The 23,046-nt window shown below is 46.3% G+C and overlaps 1 protein-coding gene across 3 annotated transcripts in view; it reads left to right on the forward strand.

Moving 5' to 3' along the window:
- The window catches only part of SLCO2B1 (solute carrier organic anion transporter family member 2B1), a 360,204-nt gene that overhangs the window by 322,158 nt on the left and 15,000 nt on the right, over positions 1–23,046 (forward strand). For all 3 annotated transcript variants that reach the window (XM_029602065.1, XM_029602067.1, XM_029602066.1), the window contains one exon: positions 13,965–14,029. In XM_029602065.1, the coding sequence (XP_029457925.1) occupies positions 13,965–14,029 (65 nt within the window). The remainder of the gene's footprint in view (positions 1–13,964; positions 14,030–23,046) is intronic.

Below are 23,046 nucleotides of genomic sequence, written 5' to 3' on the forward strand. Positions count from 1 at the left end.
GAATCCAGGCCACAAGAACCTGGCAAGTACCCAAAAACTAAGAAGATCCCATGCTACTGATGCAATTAATAGCAGTGGCTATTCCCTAAGAATAATTGATTAATAGCCATTAATGGACTCCTCCATCCAAACCTTTTTTGAACCCAGCTACACTAACTGCACTAACCACATCCTCTGGCAACAAATTCCAGAGCTTTATTGTGCGTTGAGTGAAAAAGAATTTTCTCCGATTAGTCTTAAATGTGCTGCTTGCTAACTTCATGGAATGCCCCCTAGTCTTTCTATTATTCGAAAGTGTAAATAACCGAGTCACATCTACTCGTTCAAGACCTCTCATGATCTTAAAGACCTCTATCATATCCCCCCTCAGCCGTCTCTTCTCCAAGCTGAACAGCCCTAACTTCTTCAGCCTTTCCTCATAGGGGAGCTGTTCCATCCCCTTTATCACTTTGGTTGCCCTTCTCTGTACCTTCTCCATCGCAACTATATCTTTTTTGAGATGCGGCGACCAGAATTGTACACAGTATTCAAGGTGCGGTCTCACCATGGAGCGATACTGAGGCATTATGACATTTTCCGTTCTATTTTAACCATTCCCTTCCTAATAATTCCTAACATTCTATTTGCTTTTTTGACTGCTGCAGCACACTGAGCCGACGATTTTAAAATATTATCCACTACGATGCCTAGATCTTTTTCCTAGGTGGTAGCTCCTAATATGGAACCCAACATTGTGTAACTACAGCAAGGGTTATTTTTCCCTATATGCAACACCTTGCACTTGTCCACATTAAATTTCATCTGCCATTTGGATGCCCAATCTTCCAGTCTTGCAAGGTCATCCTGTAATGTATCACAGTCTGCTTGTGATTTACTATGTACTATGACATTGTCCATTTTATCCTCCATTCCTTTCCTAATAATTCCTAATATTCTGTTTGCTTTTATGACTACCGCCACCCCCTGAGCTGAGGATTTCAAAGTATTTCCATTATGACGCTCAGATCCTTTTCCTGGGTGGTGACTTCTAATATAAAACCTAACATCATGTAACTACAGCATGGGTTACTTTTCCCTATGTGCATCACTTTGCACTTGTCCACATTAAATTTCATCTGCCATTTTAATGCCCAGTCTTCTAGTCTCACAAGGTCCTCCTGCAATTTTTCACAATCGACTTGGGATATAACAACTCAGAATAATTTTGTGTCATCTGTAAAAATGATCACTTCACTTATTATTCTTCTTTCCAAATCATTTGTGAATATATTAAAAAGTATTGCTTCCCTGAGGCACTCCACTGTTTACCCTTCTCCACTGAGAAACAGAACATTTAGTAATGCTGTCTGTTTCCTGTCTTTTCATCAGTTTGCAATCCACAATAGCCTGCAACTTTTTAGTTTTCTCAGGAGTCTCTCATGGAATACTTTGTCAAATGCCTTCTGAAAATCAAAATACACTACATCCACGGCTCACCCCTTCAAAAAAATGTAGCAGATTTGTGAGGCAAGACTTCCCTTGGGGAAATCCATGCTGGCTGTGTCCTATTAAACCATGTCTTTATGTATGTAAGAGATTATGTCACATTTCCTTCAGAGAAATTACCTCGGAGCCTTGGAACAGTATTAATAGTTTTCCTTTACAGGACTGACTTACACAACATTGGATCATTGCTCAGCATTCTGTTAAAGATCTATGGGATTTTTGCAATGCAAAAGTTTGATCTGTATTTTTTGTGGTGGTGATTTCTATCTCTGTTTATTAAAAACTTGTTATTATGAATTTATTATGGATTTTTTTAAATACAGTAGAACTTTAAAAGGGAATTTTAAAAGCCCAGCATGGCGCATCAATTAGGGGATGTGCGAAGAGTTCGGGCTTACGCACGCCAACCGTATTTTAAAAAGTGCCCATGTACACGCGTAAATCCTGCAGCATGCACGTCTTAAAAATTTCCAGAAAGGGGCGGACAGGAAATAGGCGGGGCATGGACGTTTCAGGGCTTGGCCAAGAGATGCACACGTAAATAATTACGCACCCTGGTGCGCTGAGGTCCCCCTGCCGCGACACGTTACCTCTGCTCTGGATGACGTGTAAGTTATAAAATAAAAGGATTTGAGCCATTTCTGAGGGGTTTAAAGGGTCTGGGGGAAGTGTAGGCTGTCAAACTGGGGGGGGGGGGGGGGGTTGGAGGACCTAGCTGTTGCATGGGCGAACTGATGGATGAACTGGTAAACTGGGAATGGCGTGGGTGCACGTCCCTTTTAAAATCCCCTGACCTACCTGGTAGAAGCAGGATTTGGCGCACACGTGTGCACGGCCAGGCTGTTTTATAGCAGGTGCACGTTATAAAATAGCTGCATCCCTGGGCACGGGCCGATGCACGTGCGCAAATGTTCACCTGCACACTGGTCTGAAAGCCACTGTCTTATTGTCTGAATGCCAATATTGAATGGGGGATGGTTTTTTTTTTATAAGCAATAAATTCCACTCTGGTTAACAGTTGGTTCCTATTGGTGGAATTTTATGTGCAGGTCCTATATATTTTTCATTGGTCGAGATTGCGCTCACGACTTCATTTCGAAAAGCCAGAGATCAGCCTTAATGTTTGATGTTCAGAGTTTTTGTTTCTTTGCTTGTTTTCAGGTCATTTTTTTGCAATTTAATTTTTTTCTTTTTGATAGAAATAGTGTAGTGGTGTAACATAGTACATTACAGCAGATAGAGACCAAATGGTCCATCCAGTCTGCCCAGCAAGTTGTTTAGGTAATGTTTCTATAACTTTATAAGATTTTGTTTGAGATCCAGTTGGTTTACTAATGCAGACTTGTCCTTTGGGCTTTAGTCTGGATCTTACATTTCAGTTTTCCATGGCCTAAGGTATACATTCTCCATTTCTGGGTGCATTTTTAAAGAAATGACTTTCTGTATATAATGTTCCTGTGTTATATGGTTACATTTTATAGTGAATTATATGCAACGATTGTTGTCGATTGCCTCTTTCTGTGTTATAGTTCCCCGGAGGCAGCTTTGGCTAAGGTGTAAGGTGGATCCTTGTCAGGGTGTTTCTAACTGGCTGTTTGGAATCTGACATCTCTTCTCGAGTGTCAGTCTGGTATCTGTGAGTGATGCTATGTATTTACTCCAATCTATCAGTGTCTTTGGGATGGTCTTCTAAAGGTTGGGATGACAATGCTTTTTATTTATATTTGTACTCTATTTTTACGTATGGTATTGTCTTTAATGTTTTTGTCTACTAAATTATTGATTATGTTATGGGATTTAATAGAATGTATGGTGTAGATTTTTAGATCCCTTCACTCATATTGCTATAATTTATTAGTTTTTCAAAACACATTTTTGATGATTCATTAATGTTATTTTTGTTCTAATACTGACATACTACTTCTGCTGAATATTTGGGTTTCCATCTTGCATGGTAAATGTTTGTTTAGCCAACTTATTTTGCTCTAGTCTGACTTACCTAAAACATGCAAGTATCCTATACTTCACTTACATCAGAGGTGTACATCTCTGTCTTTGAGGACTGCAAGCAGGTCTGATATTCAAAGCAACAAAAAATTGCAAATTAACATGCATCTTCGACCAAATACATGCCAAGATTTATTCTCATGGATGTTTATTGAGGTTAGACTGAAAACCGGACTTGTTTATGGCCCTATGGGATCAAAATTGTACATCTCTAACTTATATTGTCTTAGAAGCTTCTCTTCTGCTTAGTCAAGACTCAGGCACACAAAATAAGGAGTTATAAAGTTGATTTTCAAGGGATGTAGCCAGCTGAGTAAGTACTTAGCCAGCTAGATCAATGCCTTTGGAAATTGACCCAGTTAACAGGCTAAAATTACCCACCTAAAATTCACTAGGTAGCTAAATTTAGCTGTCTAAATTCTGGGCAGGCCTTGGGGCCAGGTTAGATTGGGGAGAACGTTAGGAAGCCAAATTCAGGTACCTCAAAAGCAGGCATAAATCTGGCTGACCACCTTCCCTGCCTCCTGGCTGTAATTAAAAAAAAAAGAAATCCCCATAGCTGTTCTCTCCCCTGCCTCCTTCCTGACTTTAAAAAAGCTACCACACAGCTTCATCTGCTGTCCCTCCCACCCCTCCCAACAGTAACTTTTAAAAAAGGCTTCTCTATTGCTTCATATGTCCTGCCACCCTCCTTCCTGAGAGTAATGTTAAAAAAAATAATTAACATTCCCTATACGTACCCGGATCAGTGCAGACTCATGGGTTTTGTCCCCGCACCAGCAGGTGGAGACAGAGAAAGTTCTGACAGCCTCTGCTATATATACCTAGGTGCCACCCACAGCCTGTCAGTATTACTCTGTCTCCAGCAGGTGCTGGGTGTGCTTACCCACAGTCTGTGTTTGGTTAAGGTAGTTAGTTTAGATGTTCCTTTTCAATTTGGTCTATTCTTTTTGTTCTTAATTGGTAAAAAAAAAAAAAAGAACAAAGCGGCTTTTCTTCAACAAGGATCTCCTTAGCCTCCCAGGGTAAGAGCAGTCCCTCCTGGTTTGAGAGGCTGCTATGGTCGAGGACCCGATAGCCTTCCTTCAGCAGCTGAGGGGTTGACACCGGGGAGCCCAGCTCACTCACCCCTGGAGACCTAGCGGCAAGACCCCTTTCTGTACTGGGCAAGTAATGTAAAAAAAAATGTATTTGGTGCTATGACTTCCCTTCCCTCGGCGGTTCTGTCTTTGGGTTCTTACTGTTTTCACAAAAAAAAAAAAAAAGGAAAAGTAAATTTTATTTTCTTCTCACGGCCCGACATGCCGCGGAGGTTGGCGTGCAGAGCATGCGGTTCTGCGCGCGTTTGTCCGGGGAGGATTTGTGCTCTGCTTGTATGCCGGGGGTGAGGGCAGCTCAAAGACTACCAGGGGGGTCATGCGCGTCTCGTCGGTTACCCGCGCGTTCAGGGAGAGGCCGGTGATTCCTTCTGCCCCATTCCCGCTGAGCGCAGGAACGGGCGCCATCTTGGATGGTTTCAGCGCGGCAGAGCTGGTCGCGTCAGGAGTCGTTTTTTTTGCCGCAGCCTCGGTCGCAGCAGCATTTGCCCATGGGGGGGGTCTCATTCGGCGAAACTGCCGCAGTCTTCGATGGGGGAGGTCCCTACAGAGGAGGAAGATTCCTCCTCATCCTCCTCATTTAATTCGGATTATGTTAAGTTTTTGTTTTTTTTGAAACATATTTTATTGATATGTTAAGTTTTTACATAAGGCTTTTAGAGCCAAAAGAGCCGCGAAGAGACAGGGCAAGGATAGGAGTTCCTCTCCTTTACCCCCTAAGTCCAGAAAGCGGGCTAGGGTCCGGTCGGATCAGGAGGCCCCCAAGGATAAGCGCCCTTTAAGGTCCCAGGCACCTCAGGACGACTCTGTTTCATCCTCGGATGTCTCTCTGGATCCAGAGGAGCAGGACCTGGTCACCCCTCCCCTGAGGGGGGTAGAGGGTGAGGGGGACCTGCAGCAGAGTGCTATGCGGGAGTCCCATGGCTTGGACGGAGATGACCCTAAGGTAGTCAGGTTGTTCCGTAGGGATGAACTTGCTCCTCTTATCCCAGCTATTTTGAAAGAGTTGGGCATTGAAGCGACACAGGATCAGGTGTCCTTAGGGTCTATGGACCTGGTTTTATTGGGTCTGAGGGGCCCGCCTAGTGCCTTCCCTTTCCATTTTTCAGTGACGGATTTGCTTTACCGGGAATGGGACACCCTGGATATGGGGCTTAAGGTTACGAAGGCTATGGATAAGCTCTATGCTCTGCCTGAGGAGGCTCTAGACGTTCTCCAGGTCCCAAAGGTCGATGCCGCTGTGGCTGCGGTTAGAAGAAAACAACTATCCTGGTCACGGGCGGTACGGCTCTCAAGGATTTGCAAGATCGAAAGCTTGAGCTGCAGCTGAAGAGAATCTTTCAAGTCTCAGCACTGGGAGACCGGACAGCCATGTGTAGTAATTTCGGTTTGAGAGCTGTGCTTCGCTGGGTGCAGCAACTCCTGGCCAACGATTCTCTCTCTGAGGAAGAAGCTCGTCAGGCCGGGCGCCTGGAAGTGGTGATAGCCTACAGTGTGGATGCTCTGTATGATCTTCTGCGGACATCTGCCCGGTCCATGGTCTCAGCGGTTTCGGCTAGACGTTTATTTTGGTTACGGCACTAGGCGGCGGACGTGTCTTCTAAATCACAGTTGGGCTCTCTTCCTTTTAAAGGAAAGTTGCTCTTTGGTAAGGAGCTGGAAGACATGATTCAATCCTTGGGAGAGAATAAGGTCCATCGCCTTCCCAAAGACAGGCCTAAGCCGAGGTCTTCTTTTTCCTCAAGATCTCGTTTTCAAGGCGAGCGTCCACTTCATCGTTCTGTCAGAATACGGGAAGACAGCAGTCTTGGCCTCAGTCCTTTCAAGGGCGCCATTTCGATAGACCCGGTACCTCTCCATCCGCTCCAGGAGGAAAAACTTCGCAATGATGGACAGCCGGTTCATTCCTCGGTTCCAGTGGTAGGGGGCAGACTATCTCTGTTTTACGAGGAATGTACCAAGATCACGTCAGACCAGTGGGTTCTATCTGTGATAAGAAATGGCTACGCTTAGATTTTGCATGCCGACCACGCCAGCAGTTTTTGATCTCTCCTTGCGGCTACACCACGAAACGTCAGGCGGTAAAGCTGACGTGCAACGTCTTCTCGCCCTGGGGGCCATTGTTCCGGTTCTTCCATCAGATCAGCGCACAGGCCGTTATTCCATCTACTTTGTGGTACCAAAAAAGGAAGGGTCCTTCCGTCCCGTTCTAGATTTAAAACGGGTGAACAAATGTCTGCGCATCCCAAGGTTCCGCATGGAGACGCTCCGGTTGGTGATCGCTGCCGTACATCCAGGAGAGTTCCTAGCGTCTCTGGACCTCACGGAGGCGTATCTGCACGTCAGTATCAGGAAGGATCATCAGCAGTTCCTGAGATTTGCAATACTAGGTCGGCATTATCAGTTTCAGGCTCTACCCTTCGGTCTCGCTACGGCACCCAGAACCTTCACCAAGATCATGGTGGTAGTGGCGGCACAGCTTCGCAGAGAAGGGTTGTTAGTGCACCCCTACCTGGATGACTGGCTGATTCGGGTGAAGTCGGAAGTTCTTTGCGAGGAAGCGATCCAGCGAGTGTTGCAGCTGTTGAAGGCGCTTGACTGGGTGGTCAATATGGCCAAGAGTCACCTGATCCCCTCCCAATCCTTGAAGTATTTGGGAGCTTTGTTTGATACTCAGCAGGGCTGGATCTATCTCACGCCCAACAGGATTGTCAAGTTGCAGTGGCAGGTGCAGTCCTTGCTCTCCAAGTGCCGACTCAAGGTATGGGATTATTTGCAAGTGCTAGGATCTATGACCTCTACATTAGAGCTGGTTCCCTGGGCCTTCACTCATATGCGGCCTTTACAGTCAGCCTTACTTTCCCGCTGGAGTCTGATCTCCTAGCAGTTCCATCTGTACCTGCCTCTGACAGATTCCACTCATTCCAGTCTACACTGGTGGCTGATCGCGGTTCTTATGGCCTGGATTGGCCACTGTTGGAAACAGGATGCTGGGCTTGATGGACCCTTGGTCTGACCCAGTATGACATGATCTTATGTTCTTAATTTGACCAGAGGAGTACCTTTGGTGGTTCCGGATTGGACGGTGGTGACCACAGATGCCAGTCTCTCAGGCTGGGGTGCAGTTTGCCTGCGGAACTCTGTGCAGGTACAGTGGACTCCGGAAGAATCTCATTGGTCCAGCAATCATCTAGAGACCAGAGCAGTCCGCCTAGCACTGCAGGCGTTCCTCCCGTTGATCAAGGGGAAGTCGGTCAGGGTGTTATTTTATTTATTTATTTATTTCTTTCTTTTGTATACCGACATTCGATCGAGATATCACATCGGTTTCCAGATAACTAAAGGAATAGGGTGGTAACAGCCCTATTTTACATTATAACATGGTATTAAATAGATATAAGAATATTTTACGTTATCCGACAACGTGACCACAGTGGCTTACATCAACCGACAGGGAGGCACCAAAAGCCGTCCAGTGGCAGAAGAACCTCGCCTGTTAGTAGACTGGGCGGAGCAGCATCTCCTCAGCATAGCTGCGTCCCACATAGCAGGGGTGGACAACGTTCATGCGGATTTTCTAAGTCGGCATCGTCTCGATTCCAGCGAATGGGAGCTGGCGGACAAAGCCTTCCAACTCCTCTGAGACAGGTGGGGCATCCCCTACATGGATCTGATGGCGATGTTCAGAAATTCCAAGGCCCCACGCTTCTTTGCTCGCCGCAGGGACACAGGAGCGGAAGGAGTGGATGCTCTGGTTCTTCCCTGGCCGATGACAGTTCTACTGTACGTGTTCCCTCCTTGGCCTCTGATAGGCAAGATACTCAGGCGCATAGAAGGACACCCAGCGGAGGTGATCTTGGTAGCTCCCGAGTGGCCGCACAGGCTGTGGTTCGCGGATTTGCTTCATCTAGTACTGGACGGTCCTCTGCGTTTTCCTCCGATCCCAAACCACCTTCATCAGGGACCCGTCTGTTTTGACCAGGTCGATCGCTTCTGTCTAGCAGCATGGCTTTTGAGAGGCAGCGTCTGAGGGGCAAAGTCTATTCCAAATCGGAGGTCACTACTCTCTTGTGATCACATAAGACTTCAACTTCTTTGTCTTATGTTCAAGTCTGGAAGGTCTTCGAATCATGGTGTGTGGCTAGGGAGATTGTGCCCACTCGTGCAGCTGTTTCGGATATCCTAGGTTTCCTTCAGGCGGGTTTAGCTAAGGGATTGTCTTGTAGTTCCTTGCGCATCCAAGTGGCAGCTCTTGGTTCCTTACACAGTACTGTGCGGGGAGTACTGTTGGTTACACATCCAGATGTCTCTCGTTTCCTTAAGGGAGCGAGGCATTTGCGTCCCCCAGTGAACTCTCCTTGTCCGTCTTGGAATCTGAACTTAGTTCTCAAAGCTCTGTGTGCTCTGCCTTTTGAACCCTTACCAAGGGCAACTTTGAAGGACTTAATGTTGAAAATTGTCTTTCTGGTGGCAATAACTTTGGCTCGTAGGGATTCCAAGCTTCAAGTATTGTCCTGTAGAGACCCTTTCTTGAGGATCTCAGATTCTGGTGTCTCCTTACGCACGGTTCCTTCGTTTCTGCCTAAGGTCGTTATTTCTTTCCATTTGAATCAATCTGTGGAGCTTCCATTTGAATCAATCTCTGGATAGGTCAGACCCTCTTTCGCGGGATTTGCGGAAATTGGATGTTCGCTGAGCTCTTCTACGCTATCTGGAGATTACTAATGAGCTTCGAGTCTTGGACCACCTTTTTGTGCTCTGGAGCGGACCTAAGAAAGCTAACATGGCCTCTAAGACTACCATCGGTCGGTGGTTGAAGGAAGCTATTAATTTGGCTTATTTACTCTGTGGTCGGCCTTTACCTGAAGGTCTTTGGGCACACGCGACACGATCTCAGGCCACTTCTTGGGCGGAATGCCAGTAGCTTTCACCACAAGAGATCTGCCGGGTGGCAATATGGATGTCCTTGCATACTTTTTCAAGGCATTACAGACTTGATGTTCGGGTGTCAGGGGTGGCTAACTTTGGGGAAGGTGTGCTTCGAGCGGGCCTCTCCGGTTCCCATCCCAAGTAAGTAATAGCTCTGGTACATCCCAGGAGTCTGGACTGATCCGGGTACGTACAGGGAAAAGAAAATTGGTTCTTACCTGATAATTTTCGTTCCTGTAGTACCACGGATCAGTCCAGAGTCCCGCCCATTTACTGTATTGAGGTAATGGAGAGTCCGCTTCATCAGCATTAGTTTACGTTTGCTCATCACCATATCAATTGGTGTTCCCTGTTCTGGGGTCTGGTTTACAGTTGGGGTGAAGGCTTCATTCCGTTTACGGTTTTTGTATATAGTGAGTTTGGTTGGCAACTATTCTGCTTTGACATTACATAATACTGACAGGCTGTGGGTGGCACCTAGGTATATATGGCAGAGGCTGTCAGAACTTTCTCGGTCTCTACCTGCTGGTGCGGGGACAAAACCCAGGAGTCTGGACTGATCTGTGGTACTACAGGAACGAAAATTATCAGCTAAGAACCAATTTTCTTATCTGCCTTTCCAACCTTTCTTCCAACAGTAAGTTTTTTAAATAAAACTCTTTGGAGTTCCCTCTGCCCTTTCCTCTCAACTGCAATTGTTTGAAATAAAACTTCTCAGTGCCCCCGTCTCTCCTCCATCCCTTTCTTCCTGTCTTCTAGGGATCCCCTTCCAGAAATATGAGAGAGTGCTGGCTGGGGATCCCATCCCTCCTGTCCGAAAAAGGATAAAGGTCAGCAGTAAATCCTTCTTGAGAAGGAAATCTCATCTCCCTCATGACGTTTTGCTTTGATTATTGGTGCAAACCCCAACAGGTAAAACTTTTGTGCAGAGTTTGCACCTATGTGGGCAGTTTGATATATTCTGAGATAATACCAAGGCAGGTTTCTGATGGTCACAGTTTACCTAAATCCAACTTGATATGAGTGGTTAGGTTGAAAAAGTTATTTTAAAAAAAAAAAAAATCACAGTTGTTTTTGCTTCAGCTCAGAATAAGAAAGAAACTTTAATTATTTTGTTGACTTGCCAACAGAATTATTTACAGAATAATTCTGATACAGGCCAGAACTGTAACGTGCGCTCAGCTGACTGCACTGTTTAACCCAGCCCCTTATACAATAAGGGGTTGAGCATGTCCATAGCGAGCATCCAAACCACACCCCTCCCGAAACTAATAGCACTCATCACATGCAAATATATGTCAATGAAGCTATTAGTCATTCATTCCAGATGCTGTAAAGAAAAATTGAGCATCCGTTTTCCTAACCGGCTCAGAGCCATCTCTCCTGGGCCAAGGAGGCACTAGGGGCGCGCAGTTGTCCCTCGCGCCTCCTTTTCGTGCGACCCCCTCATGGGCCCAGAAGAGAGGAGGCTGTGCGCGCATTGAAAAAGCGAGTGCTGAGAACAGACGTATCGCATCCGTACCGTATCGGCTTGAACATGAGGCTGCTTTAAAGAGGGAATAGAATATTCATGCATTGGTCTCCATCAAAATGAGCACAATGAACTTGACATTGGTGATGTCACTATACTCTCTGATTTTAAATGAGTTTATTCATTAAAAAAAAAAAAGGATTCATTAATTCTTGACATTGCTTTAAAAAACTAAAGATATCAATATTCAGACTAATCCAGATAAGTGGCACTATTTGAACATTTGGCCACGTTCAGCAGCTGCCATTTAGTCAGATAATTATTTATCTGGCTAAATAGCTTTTCGGCTGAACGGTAGATGGAACTGGGCATTTTGGGGCACGACTACTTATCCAGCTAACATAGGCCTAGATTCATCAAATTGCTATATTTATTGTGGAAATATGGAGCGTTAGCAGCCGTGACAAGAAGGGACGTGGCTATGCATATTTTTAACATTCCGCATCGCGTAGTAAGAAAATTGTAACCTGGGATAATGTTTTGCATCGCGGAATGCAGTACTGCAGTGTGCGACACATTAGGCTAGTCAGCGGTCTATTACGAGTTGGGGCTAACGGGGGAAAGGAAGACAAATAAACTAGGGGGATTTGGAAGTCCTAACCCTAGCCTGGGCGAAATGGGAACAAACTGTTGAAAACTGGACATGGCGTGTCTCTTTTGGTTAAAACGTTTTATTAACCAAAAGTTCCCAAATACCCAAACTTTCAGAGTGCAGTATCTCTTATGCACTCATTTGCAAAGGCCCAAATCAGAAAACCAATCACACATTTGTCATTTTCATTTTCTTTCCTCTCAGCCCAGAACAAATCTCTGTGACCCCCATCCCATCCTTAATATCTCCCCACTTACGTGACGGAAGTGGGATTTGCACGCACATGTGCGCGTGCATATCAAATAGTAGGCTCATGTAGGCTCATGTAGGCTCATGTAGGCGCTTTCAGCTTATGTGATATCCTGCGTGCTCATACTCACGTATGTAATACAATAGCCGTAGCCATTATAACAGAGGCGCATGATATTAAATAAGCACATGTGTGCGCCAATCCCGCTTCCATCATGCAAATGGGCCAGTGAGGCAGTCAGTTCCCACTGTTACTCTTCCCCCTAACATAGAAGATTTAGAGAGAGGGCAGGTAAGAAAAGATTATTTTCTTGGCTCAGCAGGCTGTGTGTTGCGCTCGGGGGTGGACCCTTGTCCTGAGGCAGTGGAGAACTGCCTTCTGGATGGGACCAGGAAGCAACTGCCCCCAGGGGGCGGAGCACTAGCAGAGACAGAGGCTAGGTAGAGCTTCACCACTGGAAGCCCGAGGTCCCCCCAGGAGAAGCCCGTAGGGACCTGGGCCGCTTGGACTTAGGTGGGCCTCGCAGGGTCTCTTGGGAAGGTGGAAGTCCGGCGTGTCCACGAGCAGAAGGGGAGCATGGTCAGGTTCGAGACAGGAGGTCCGATGTAGCAAGGAGGACCAGAAGAGCGTCGGTGATGACAAGGCGAGGAACAGAGCCAGAATCTAGGGACGTGGTCAAGAGGCAGAGGTCAAAGTTCAGAAATCAGTCCGAAGAGTAGTCAACGAACCAAGGTCAGATTCCAGAAGTCAGACGAGGTCACAGGCAGGCCGAGTTCAGAAGGCAGGCGGCAGGCAGGTCGAGGAACGGACTGGAGTCAGAAGGCAGGCAGCAGGCTGGCGAGTCGAGGGACGGTCCGGAGTCAGAAGGCGAGCAGCAGGCAGGCAGGTCAAGGAACAGACTAAAGTCAGAAGGCAGGCAGCAGTCAGGCAAGCAGGTCAAGGAGCAAGTCGAGATCAGTACCAGTAAAACAGTCAGAGGTACTACCTGGGTAGACGAACAGAAACGGGAGGACACTGGAGTACTAGGAAGCAGAAACAAGGCAGGAACAGAACTGGAACAGAAGGATCCTGGAACGAGACTAGGGACAGACTGGAACAAGCAAGCACGCAGTGACAATCTAATACAAACGCCAACCCGATTGCCAAGGCAAGGAAGTTCATGCAATGACTTCCTTATAACAGGGAATCAATCAGGGCGCGCTGCGGAGCTAGGACCCGCCCTTGGCCCTACAAGGGACCTGGTGGTCTGCGCGCTCGCCCGACACAGCCGAGGACGCCGAGTTCCGGCGTGAGGCCTGGTGTGTGGTGGAAGGCCCAGCAACCGCCGTCGTGGGACGCCGGGGCCTGGACACGCTAGCAGCAGCCATTAGGAGAGGCCGACCCGGGACCTGCCGTGGAACCATGAAGGTGAGCAAGACCGTGTGCGGGCCAGGCACGAACGAGACGCGTAATACTGTATAGGTGTGTCTGAGAAAAGCCCTCATTTTAGCACTCTCGATATTAGCTGCGATCCGCAATAATGATGCCTATCCCACGATAAAAAATATTTTTCCACTCTAACAACAAAAAAATGTGTTGTTTCATATGTTAAATCCCGCGTTAGTGTGAAATCATTTTCATGACAAGCGGTAGGAGTCCCTCATTTGCATAAAAGGCTAGCTTTTGCTTCCTCATTATCAAATTTGCATACAGACGCACAACGGGATAAAGATCATGTGTTTATCGCATTTTAGACCCCTTTTGTTGTGCGTTGAGGCCCTAACGTGATTTGATGAATGACCCTGTTAGCTGGATAAGTGGCGATATTCAGACATATGCGGCTAAGTTAGTCAGATAAGTTAGACCTGCTATTGAGCAAGTCTAGAGTTAGGCAGATGAACATATTCAGCAGCTGAATATCTGGGACAAGTTAACCGGATATGTTTATCTGGCTAACTTGTTCAGTTTGAAAGCAGCTGAATATGGACCTCTAAGGCATTAATTCAACTGGGGCTTTTTTCCTTTATTTCGTATGCATTGATCTGCCTTGGTTTATGGGGGATATTTTAATTTGACCCAGTTTTTGCTTTGCAGGACTGTAAAGCCTGAAGATAAATCTATTGCTGTTGGACTTCAGTTCATGATTCTGCGAGCTTTAGGTAAAATAAAAAATACTTTACATAACATAGTGTTAAATGCATATAGTATATAGGGAGCAATTCTGAATAGCTCCCATTACTTGCAATGTATGCAGGCACTTTTAACCATGTATTTTGCGGCCAATTTTCTTTCTTTTTTTTATAATTATCTCTTTATTACATTTTTCATGGAAAAGTATGAAAAACTAAGATAAATGACTTGTTACAGTAATAGCAAAAGGCAAGAAAAAGAAATAGGATTAGCAAGCAAAATTAAATATATTTCACAAAACAGCCCACATATAACAAAAGAGGGGAATATATATCATTCAAAAAATATATCTATATACATTTATCGGAGAGCTAGAGCCCAGTTCTTTTCTTTTAAGCCAGGTATCCCATACAAGCTCCAGCTTGGGTCCCTCACTCTTATTTCAACCAAAAGTCTCCAAATGCACAGGATCAAGAAACACGAATTTATTAATTTGAAATGTAATTAAGAATTTAGAAGACAGATGTGACTCCTAAAGCCAACACCTTACTTTTCAATGATAAGTGTTTCTTCTGAGCCTGAATGGCTCGGGAAACGTCTGAGAAAACCTTTGCTCACAGAAAGAAAAATCTTTATTTTTCAAATATTTCAGGTCTCTATCATACTCAGCACAAAAAGACACAATCAAAGTAGCACTCGAAACTGGAGGTATTGAAGGCTTTCGGCAGCTTACTGTCTGGCAAGAGTCCAGGACCTGATGGGTACCTTGCAGATTAATCAATCATATCTAAGGTTAAGAACATAAGAAATTGCCATGCTGGGTCAGACCAAGGGTCCATCAAGCCCAGCATCCTGTTTCCAACAGAGGCCAAAACCAGGCCACAAGAACCTGGCAATTACCCGAATACTAAGAAGATCCCATGCTATTGACGCAATTAATAGTAGTGGCTATTCCCTAAGGGCCGGATTTTAAAAGGGTTACGCGCATAAGTTATGCGCGTAACCCTTTTAAAACCCCCCTGTGCGCGCCGAGCCTATTTTGCATAGGCTCGGTGGCGCACACAAGCCCCGGGATGCGCGTAAGCCCTGGGGCTTGCAAAAGGTGGCGGTCGGGGGCGTGGCCAGGGGGTGTGGTTTTGGATCGGGGGCGTGTTTGGGGGCGTGTGGGTGGTCCGTGGCATGGCCGAGTGCCCCGACACAGCGGCCTGTGTCGGGGCCTGCCACGCCGGCGCGCGTAAGTTACTACTGTCCAGAGGCAGTAGTAACTTTTCAGATAAAGGTGGGGGGGGTCTAGATAGGGCCGGGAGGGTGGGTTAGGGAGGGGAAGGTGCGGGGGGGTGGAAGGAAAGTTCCCTCCGAGGTCGCTCCGATTTCGGAGCGGCCTCGGAGGGAACGGGCAGCGCGCGCAGAGCTCGGCACACGCAAGTTGCACAAATGTGCACCCCCTTGCGCAAGTTGACCCCAGATTTTATAAGATCTTATAAAATCCAGCGTACTTTTGTTCGCGCACGCGCTGTGTTTTAAAATGTACCCCTAAGTAAACTTGATTAATATCCGTTAATGGACTTCTCCAAGAACTTATCCAAACCTTTTTTGAATCCAGCTACACTAACTGCACTAACCACATCGTCTGGCAACAAATTCCAGAGCTTAATTGTGCGTTGAGTGAAAAAGAACTTTCTCCGATTAGTCTTAAATGTGCTACTTGCTAACTTCATGGAATGCCCCCTAGTCTTTCTATTCTTCAAAAGGGTAAATAACCAATTCACATCTACTCATTCAAGACCTCTCATGATCTTAAAGACCTCTATCATATCCCACCTCAGCCGTCTCTTCTCCATGCTGACCAGTCCTAACCTCTTCAGCCTTTCCTCATAGGGGAGCTGTTCCATCCCCTTTATCATTTTGGTTGCCCTTCTCTGTACCTTCTCCATTGCAACTATATCTTTTTTGAGATGCGGCGACCAGAATTGTACACAGAATTAAAGGTGCGGCCTCACCATGGAGCGATATAGAGCCATTATGACATTTTCCATTTTATTAACCATTCCCTTCCTAATAATTCCTAACATTCTGTTTGCTTTTTTGACTGCGGCAGCACACTGAACCGACGATCTTAAAGTATTATCCACCTTGATGCCTAGATCTTTTTCCTGGGTGGTAGCTGCTAATATGGAACCTAACTACAGCAAGGGTTATTTTTCCCTATATGCAACAACTTGCACTTGTCCACATTAAATTTCATCTGCCATTTGGATGCCCAATCTTCCAGTCTTGCAAGGTCCTCCTGTAATGTATTTAACTACTCTGAATAATTTTGTATCATCCGCAAATTTGATAACCTCACTCGTCGTATTCCTTTCCAGATCATTTATATATATATTGAAAAGCACCGGTCCAAGTACAGATCCCCGAGGCACTCCACTGTTACCCTTTTCCACTGAGAAAATTGACCATTTAATCCTACTCTCTGTTTCCTGTTTTTTAACCAGTTTGTAATCCATGAAAGGACATCGCCTCCTATCCCATGACTTTTTAGTTTTCTTAGAAGCCTCTCATGAGGGACTTTGTCAAATGCCTTCTGAAAATCCAAATACACTACTGGTTCACCTTTATCCACATGTTTATTAACCCCTTCAAAAAGTGAAGCAGATTTGTTAGGCAAGACTTCCCTTGGGTAAATCCACGTTGACTGTGTTCCATTAAACCATGTCTTTCTATATGCTCTACGATTTTGATCTTGAGAATAGTTTCCACTATTTTTCCCAGCACTGAAGTCAGGCTCACTGGTCTATAGTTACCCGGTTCGCCCCTAGAGCCTTTTTTAAATATTGGGGTTACATTGGCCACCCTCCAGTCTTCAGGTACATCGGATGATTTTAATGATAGGTTACAAATGTTTACTAATAGGTTTGAAATTTCATTTTTTAGTTGTTTCAGAACCCTGGGGTGTATACCATCCGGTCCAGGTGAATTACTACTCTTCAGTTTGTCAATCAGGCCTACCAGATCTTCCAGGTTGACTGTGATTTGGTTCAGTTGATCTGAATCATCACCCATGAAAACCTTCTCCAGAACAGGTATCTCTCTAATATCCTCTTCAGTAAACACTGAAGCAAAGAAATAATTTAACCTTTCCACGATGGCCTTCTCTTCTCTATGGTATGCGGATCTACGGAGAATCCTGGTGGATTCACCTCTTCGACTTCCAGCGCACAGGACCCTGTTGCAGCAGGGACCTGTGCTTTACAAAGATCAGACTCGAGTGAAAGGGCCCTTGAAAGGGCTCGCTTGAAAGGGCTTGCTTGAAGGGCTCACTTGAAAGGGCTCACTTGCTGAAGCAGGGATACTCTGCAGTGGTGATTTCCACCTTACTGAGAGCTAAAACTTTCTTCACTTCCTTGGCCTATATGCAAGTTTGGAGAGTGTTTGAGGCCTGGTATGAGGATCAAGGTACTCTTCCTTCCATAGTCAAGATTCCGCTCATTTTGGAAGTTTTGCAAGATGGCTTGAATAAAGGCTTAGCGCTCAGTTCCTTGAAGGTGCAAGTAGTGGCTCTTGCCCGTCTCAGGGGTCAGGTAAATGGTGGAGCCTTGTTGGCTCATCCTGATGTGACCCATTTTCTGAAAGGAGTGAACCATCCTCATCCTCCCTTGAGGTTTCTGGTGCCCCTTTGGAGTTTTAATTTGGTATTGGATTTCTTGGCAGGCCTTATGTTTAGACCACTGCATACCCTATCCTTGAGTTTACTGACCTTGAAAACGGTGTTCTTTGTTGCAATTCGCTGTGTTCATAGGGTTTCTGAACTCCAAGACTTGTCTTGCTGTGAGCCTTTCCTTCAGGTGACTACATGAGCGGTATAGCTGCATACTGTTTCTTCCTTTTTACCGAAGGTGGTCACTGAGTTTCACTTGAATCAGTCCATCTCTCTACTGTCTCTGAACAGAGAGAGAGATGCAGAGGAGTATCGTCTGTTACAACCCTTGGATGTCAAGAGACATATTGTCAGGTATCTGAAAGTTTCTAAGCCTTTTTGGAAGTTGGATGGCCTGTTCGTTCTTCACAGCAGTACTAAACAGGGAGAGCTGGTCTCACAGGCTACGATAGCTCGCTGGATTAAGGAGGTAGTCATGGCTGCATACGTGGATGTAGGAAAGCCATTACCTAATCAGATTAGAGCTTATTCCTCTAGGGCTCAGGCAGTGTCTTGGGCAGAAGTTAGATTGCTGTCCCCTGTCGATAATTGCTGAGCTTTTCTAGGTATTATTATCTGGATGTGCAGGCCCGGGAGAATGTGGCCTCTGCACGTGTGGTTTTGACTGGACCACGAGCAGCCTCCCCCCATTCGGGAGTAGCTTGGGTACATCCCACTTGTTCTGGACTCATATGACTGGACATTAAGAAATGAGAAATTACTACTTACCTGATCATTTCCTTTTCTTTAGGACAGTCAGATAAATCCAGCTTCCCTTTCATGGCTGCCGATTAATTGCATTATGGTCCTTTTGTGTGACTACTTGTTTCAGGGATTACTGGTAAGTGTTAATTCAATCCCTAGACTTATGTTTATACATCCTTGTCTGAGCTCAGTGTTGCCTGTTGACTAGAGCAGCGATTCTCAACCGGTGTCCCACTGCCCCACTTGTGCTTCCCTTCTCCTCAGGGGCAGGGCTGAAGAGCTGAGAGATGTTGTGCGCTGCCACCAGAGGCCAGGTCAGCGGCGGCTGAAGAACAGAGAGACCCTGTGCGCTGCCACCGGAGGCCAGGCCAGCGGAGCTGAAGAGCAGAAAGACCCTGTGCGCCGCCGCTGGAGGCCAGGCCGGTGGCAGCTGAAGAGCGGAGGACCCTGTGCGCCGCAGCAGGAAACCAGGCCGGCGGGTTGGAAGAGTGGAAAGAATCTGTGCACTGCCGCCGGAGGCAAGGCCAGCAGGACTGAAGAGTGGATGACCCTGTGTACCACCGCAGGAAACCAGGCCGGTGGGACTAAAGAGTGGAGAGAACCTATGCATTGCCGCTGGAGGCCAGGCCAGTGGGGCCGAAGAGCGGAGGACCCTGTGAGCCGCCACCGGAGGCCAGGCCGGCGGGACCGAAGAGTGGAGGACCCTGTGAGCCGCCACCGGAGGCCAGGCCGGCGGGACCGAAGAGTGGAGGACCCTGTGAGCCGCCACCAGAGGCCAATCTGGTGGGGCCAAAGAGCGGAGGACCCTGTGAGCCACTACCGGAGGCCAGGCCGGCGGGACCGAAGAGCAGAGGACCCTGTGAGCCACCACCGGAGGCCAGGCCGGTGGGGCCGAAGAGTGGAGAGACCCTGTGTGCTGCTGGAGGCCAGGCCAGGGGTGGCTGAAGAGCGGAAAGACCCTGTGCTCCGCCACCGGAGGCCAGGCTGGTGGGGCCGAAGAGCAGAGAGACCCTGTGCACCGCTGCCTGAGACCAGGCCAGTAGCGGCTGATAAGCAGAGGCCAGGCTTATTGGCCCAAATAATGCGAAGTGGCTCCATGTGAGCTTGTGTGTGTATGAGTGGCAGCTTTGTGTGCCTGTGCTAGAATGGGTGCGTGAGTGAGAGCTTGTGTGTGTGTGTGGTACAATGGGTGTCTGGGTGTGTGAATTGCAGCTTTGTGTGTATGTGTGTGTGTGTGTGTGTGGTAGAATGGGTGCGTGAGTGGCAGCTCTCTGTGTGTGTGTGTGGTAGAATGGGTGCCTGGTGTGTGATTGGCAGATTTGTGTCTGTGTGCGGTAGCTCTGTGTCTGTGTGTGGTAGAATGGGTACCTGGGTGCGTGAATGGCAGCTTTGTGTGTGGTAGAATGGGTGCCTGGGTGCGTGAATGGCAGTTTTGGTTGTGTGGTAGAATAGGTGCCTGGGTGTGTGAGTGGCAGTTCTGGGTGTGTGGTAGAATGGGTGCCTGGGTGCGTGAGTGGCAGCTTTGTGTGTTTGTGGTAGAATGGGAGCAAGAGCATTTCTGTGTTATTGAGAGCTTGTATGTAAGAGAGAGAGCATGTGTGTGATTGAGAGAGAGACTGGTCAGAGGTGATGTTTTCTGTGAAAGAGAGAGAGTGGTCAGGGAGGTTGACTAGTGCGTGTGTGTGTGTGTGAGAGAGACAGACAGAGACTGGTCAGGGAGGTGGCTGGTGTGTGTGGGGAAGGTGACTGGTGTGTGCGTGAGAGAGACAGAGACTGGTCAGCGAGATGACTGGTGTCTGTGAGAGACAGAGACTGGTCAGCGAGATGACTGGTGTCTCTGTGAGAGACAGAGAGTGGTCAACGAGGTCACTGCTGTCTCTGTGAGAGACAGAGACTGTCAGTGAGGTGACTGCTGTCTCTGTGAGAGACAGAGTCTGACCAGTCTCTGTGAGAGACGCTGACCAGTCTCTGTCTCTGTGAGAGACAGAGACTGGTCAGCAAGGTGACTGGTGCATGTGTGGGAGAGACAGAGACTGGTCAGGGAGGTGACGTGTGTGTGTGTGGGAGAGACAGACTGGTCAGGGAGGTGGCTGGTGTGTGTGTGGGAGAGAGAGGCTGGACAGGGAGGTGACTGGTGTGCGTGAGAGAGACAGACTGGACAGGGAGGTGACTGGTGTGTGTGTGTGTGTGAGAGAGAGACAGACTGGACAGGGAGGTGACTGGTGTTTGTGTGTGAGAGAGACAGAGACTGGTCAGGGAGGTGACTGGTGTGTGTGTGAGGAAGAGAGACTGGTTAGGGAGGTTACTGGTCTGAGTGGATAGAGACTGTGTGTGAGAGACCAGTTGGGTCCCTAAGGAAGAGGACTGTGAGGACAGAGCTTCAGCAGCACTGCTGCTTCTGGTGAGTGCTATTGGCCTGCAAGGGAAGGAGTAGGAGAGTTGCTGGAGAGGGTAAGTAAAAGTGGCTTTTTAAGTTTATTTTTCTTGATTGACTGCCATTTTAATTATTGGGTATTATGTGATGTGTCTGCTATTTTGAAATATTTATTTATATTTGGACAATTTTAATCATTTTTATGAGTTTTTAATTGTTGGATGTTATTCTGTTCATCAGTTGTTTTGTAACATTTATTAGTATAGCCTTACATTTATTTCTGTGTGGGGATCTATAGCAGCTTGACTTGTTCTGTTTTCCTAATAGGAAGTGTATTAGTGTTTTGGGACTGGTTAAATATTTGTAGTGTTGCCTTTTCATAGATAGGGTTGTTACTGTTTGAGTGTGTTCCATAAAAGAGGTTTAACTTTGTGCAGGTTACTTTGTGTGCATTATTATTATATTAGGTGCTATATTTCTTTTTCCATTTCTCCAGGTTCGCACTGCATGCAGAGTGGCTTTTTGGGTTTTCCATTCCAGTTTGTGCCTCCATATTTATAATTTGTGGTCTTTCTGTACTTGGTGAAGGTCAGTTCTGGGCGTGTGACCGAGGTGAGGTATTTTACCAGCATGTAGGCATTTGTATCAATCTTATTTGTTGTGTTTTCTCAATAGGACATGCTTTAGTAGTAAATTACTGTCTTTTCATAAGGAGGGGTAAAGGGAGTTTGTTTTGCTTTTACTGAGATGTCATCAGAACCAGAATATCTTTTTTTTTGTATGGTGAGTTGTATGGATAATGCCCTAGTTCTGCTCTGCACCCTTTGTTGGGGGTCAAGGGGGTTCCTGAGAATGCAGAATGTATATTTACATTTAGCCCCATGACAGTCACATGTTCAGTGTGTCACGCATGTAAGAACCATCTGTCAGGTGTGTCCCGGCCGAAAAAAGGTTGAGAACCACTGGACTAGAGATGTCCATTCGTTTTAAACGAATTAGACAATTTCAACGAAATTGTCTAATTCATCATGGTTCGGGAATGCTCAAAAATGAAAGGAATTTTTTCTGAAATTTTGGAAAAATTCATATTTCATGTTGGTGCGCACTAATACGAAATTCGGGAACCATGAAAAAAAAAATCCCGAACAGTGGAAAAATCGAAATTACCTGCGGAGGACCCACGGAGGAACCACAAAATGGAAAAAAAAACCCCCACATCTCTACTGTTGACTGCGTATTGAAATGGTTGCTTGTTTTTAATCAAGAATTTTGCTAGTCTGTCCACAGTTGCTTTTGACGACAATACTAGCAGGCTGATGTCACTGCAGGGGCATATGTACTGTGCACCAGTTTGCTCTGTCTCCATCTGCTGGTAGAGGTGCATAACCCACTTATTCTGGATTCAGCTGACTGTCCTAAAGAAAAGGAAATTAGCAGGTAAGTAGTAATTTCTCATTAGCTCTACAACATGCAGAGAACCTGAGTTGAGTAATATTACAATGACACCAGGTGGCAGCATAATAAGAAAACATATGTACATATACATTTAAATATACTGTGAAAGCAGAACAAGTGAGTTCAATTAAATTTTTCATATACTTTATATAAATACACAATTTGGTTCACCAATCTTCAAAAACATAAAAAATGTTTATATGTAATTGGCATCAAATGCGAAATTTCAATCCAACATAACATATATAACATAGTAACATAGTAATGACAGCAGAAAAGAACCAAATGGTCCATCCAGTCTGCCCAGCAAGCTTCTTAAGGTCGTAAGTGCCACTTTGTGCAGATTATCCCCATGTTTCTTGTAAACGTAGTAACTGCCGATCTGTGCAGTGATCCCCAAGCCTTATGATAACTCATAAAAACTCAGGTAGCAACATTTTTTACTGGGTGATGAGCTTTCTTGAAAATTCAAACAGTGGTGCTCGTCAAGCTTTGCTTATGGACTTGACCGTAGAAGTAGTCTTGTGCTTTTTCTCTTATGTCTGCGTATCAGTACCCACACCGTAGAAGTCTGGGTCCTCTTGATTGTTGTCTGAATCCAATGCCTCTTTTCCCCTACTGTTGAAGCGAGAAGCAATGAAGCAGTTGCATTAAAGGCAACAGGGTCTAACCATGAAGTTTGGGTTGAGGGAGGAAGGAGGGGGATTCTAGTCGGGGCCTGTTAGGCCCACATTTTTGTTGGGTTTTTTTTTCACTAGGTTTGCCACTTAATAGGATATCCTTTGAAGAAATCCGGTTATGAGGCCAGTTATCTGGCC

This window comes from Rhinatrema bivittatum, chromosome 5 (assembly GCF_901001135.1).
Source record: "Rhinatrema bivittatum chromosome 5, aRhiBiv1.1, whole genome shotgun sequence".
Classification (NCBI taxonomy): domain Eukaryota; kingdom Metazoa; phylum Chordata; class Amphibia; order Gymnophiona; family Rhinatrematidae; genus Rhinatrema; species Rhinatrema bivittatum.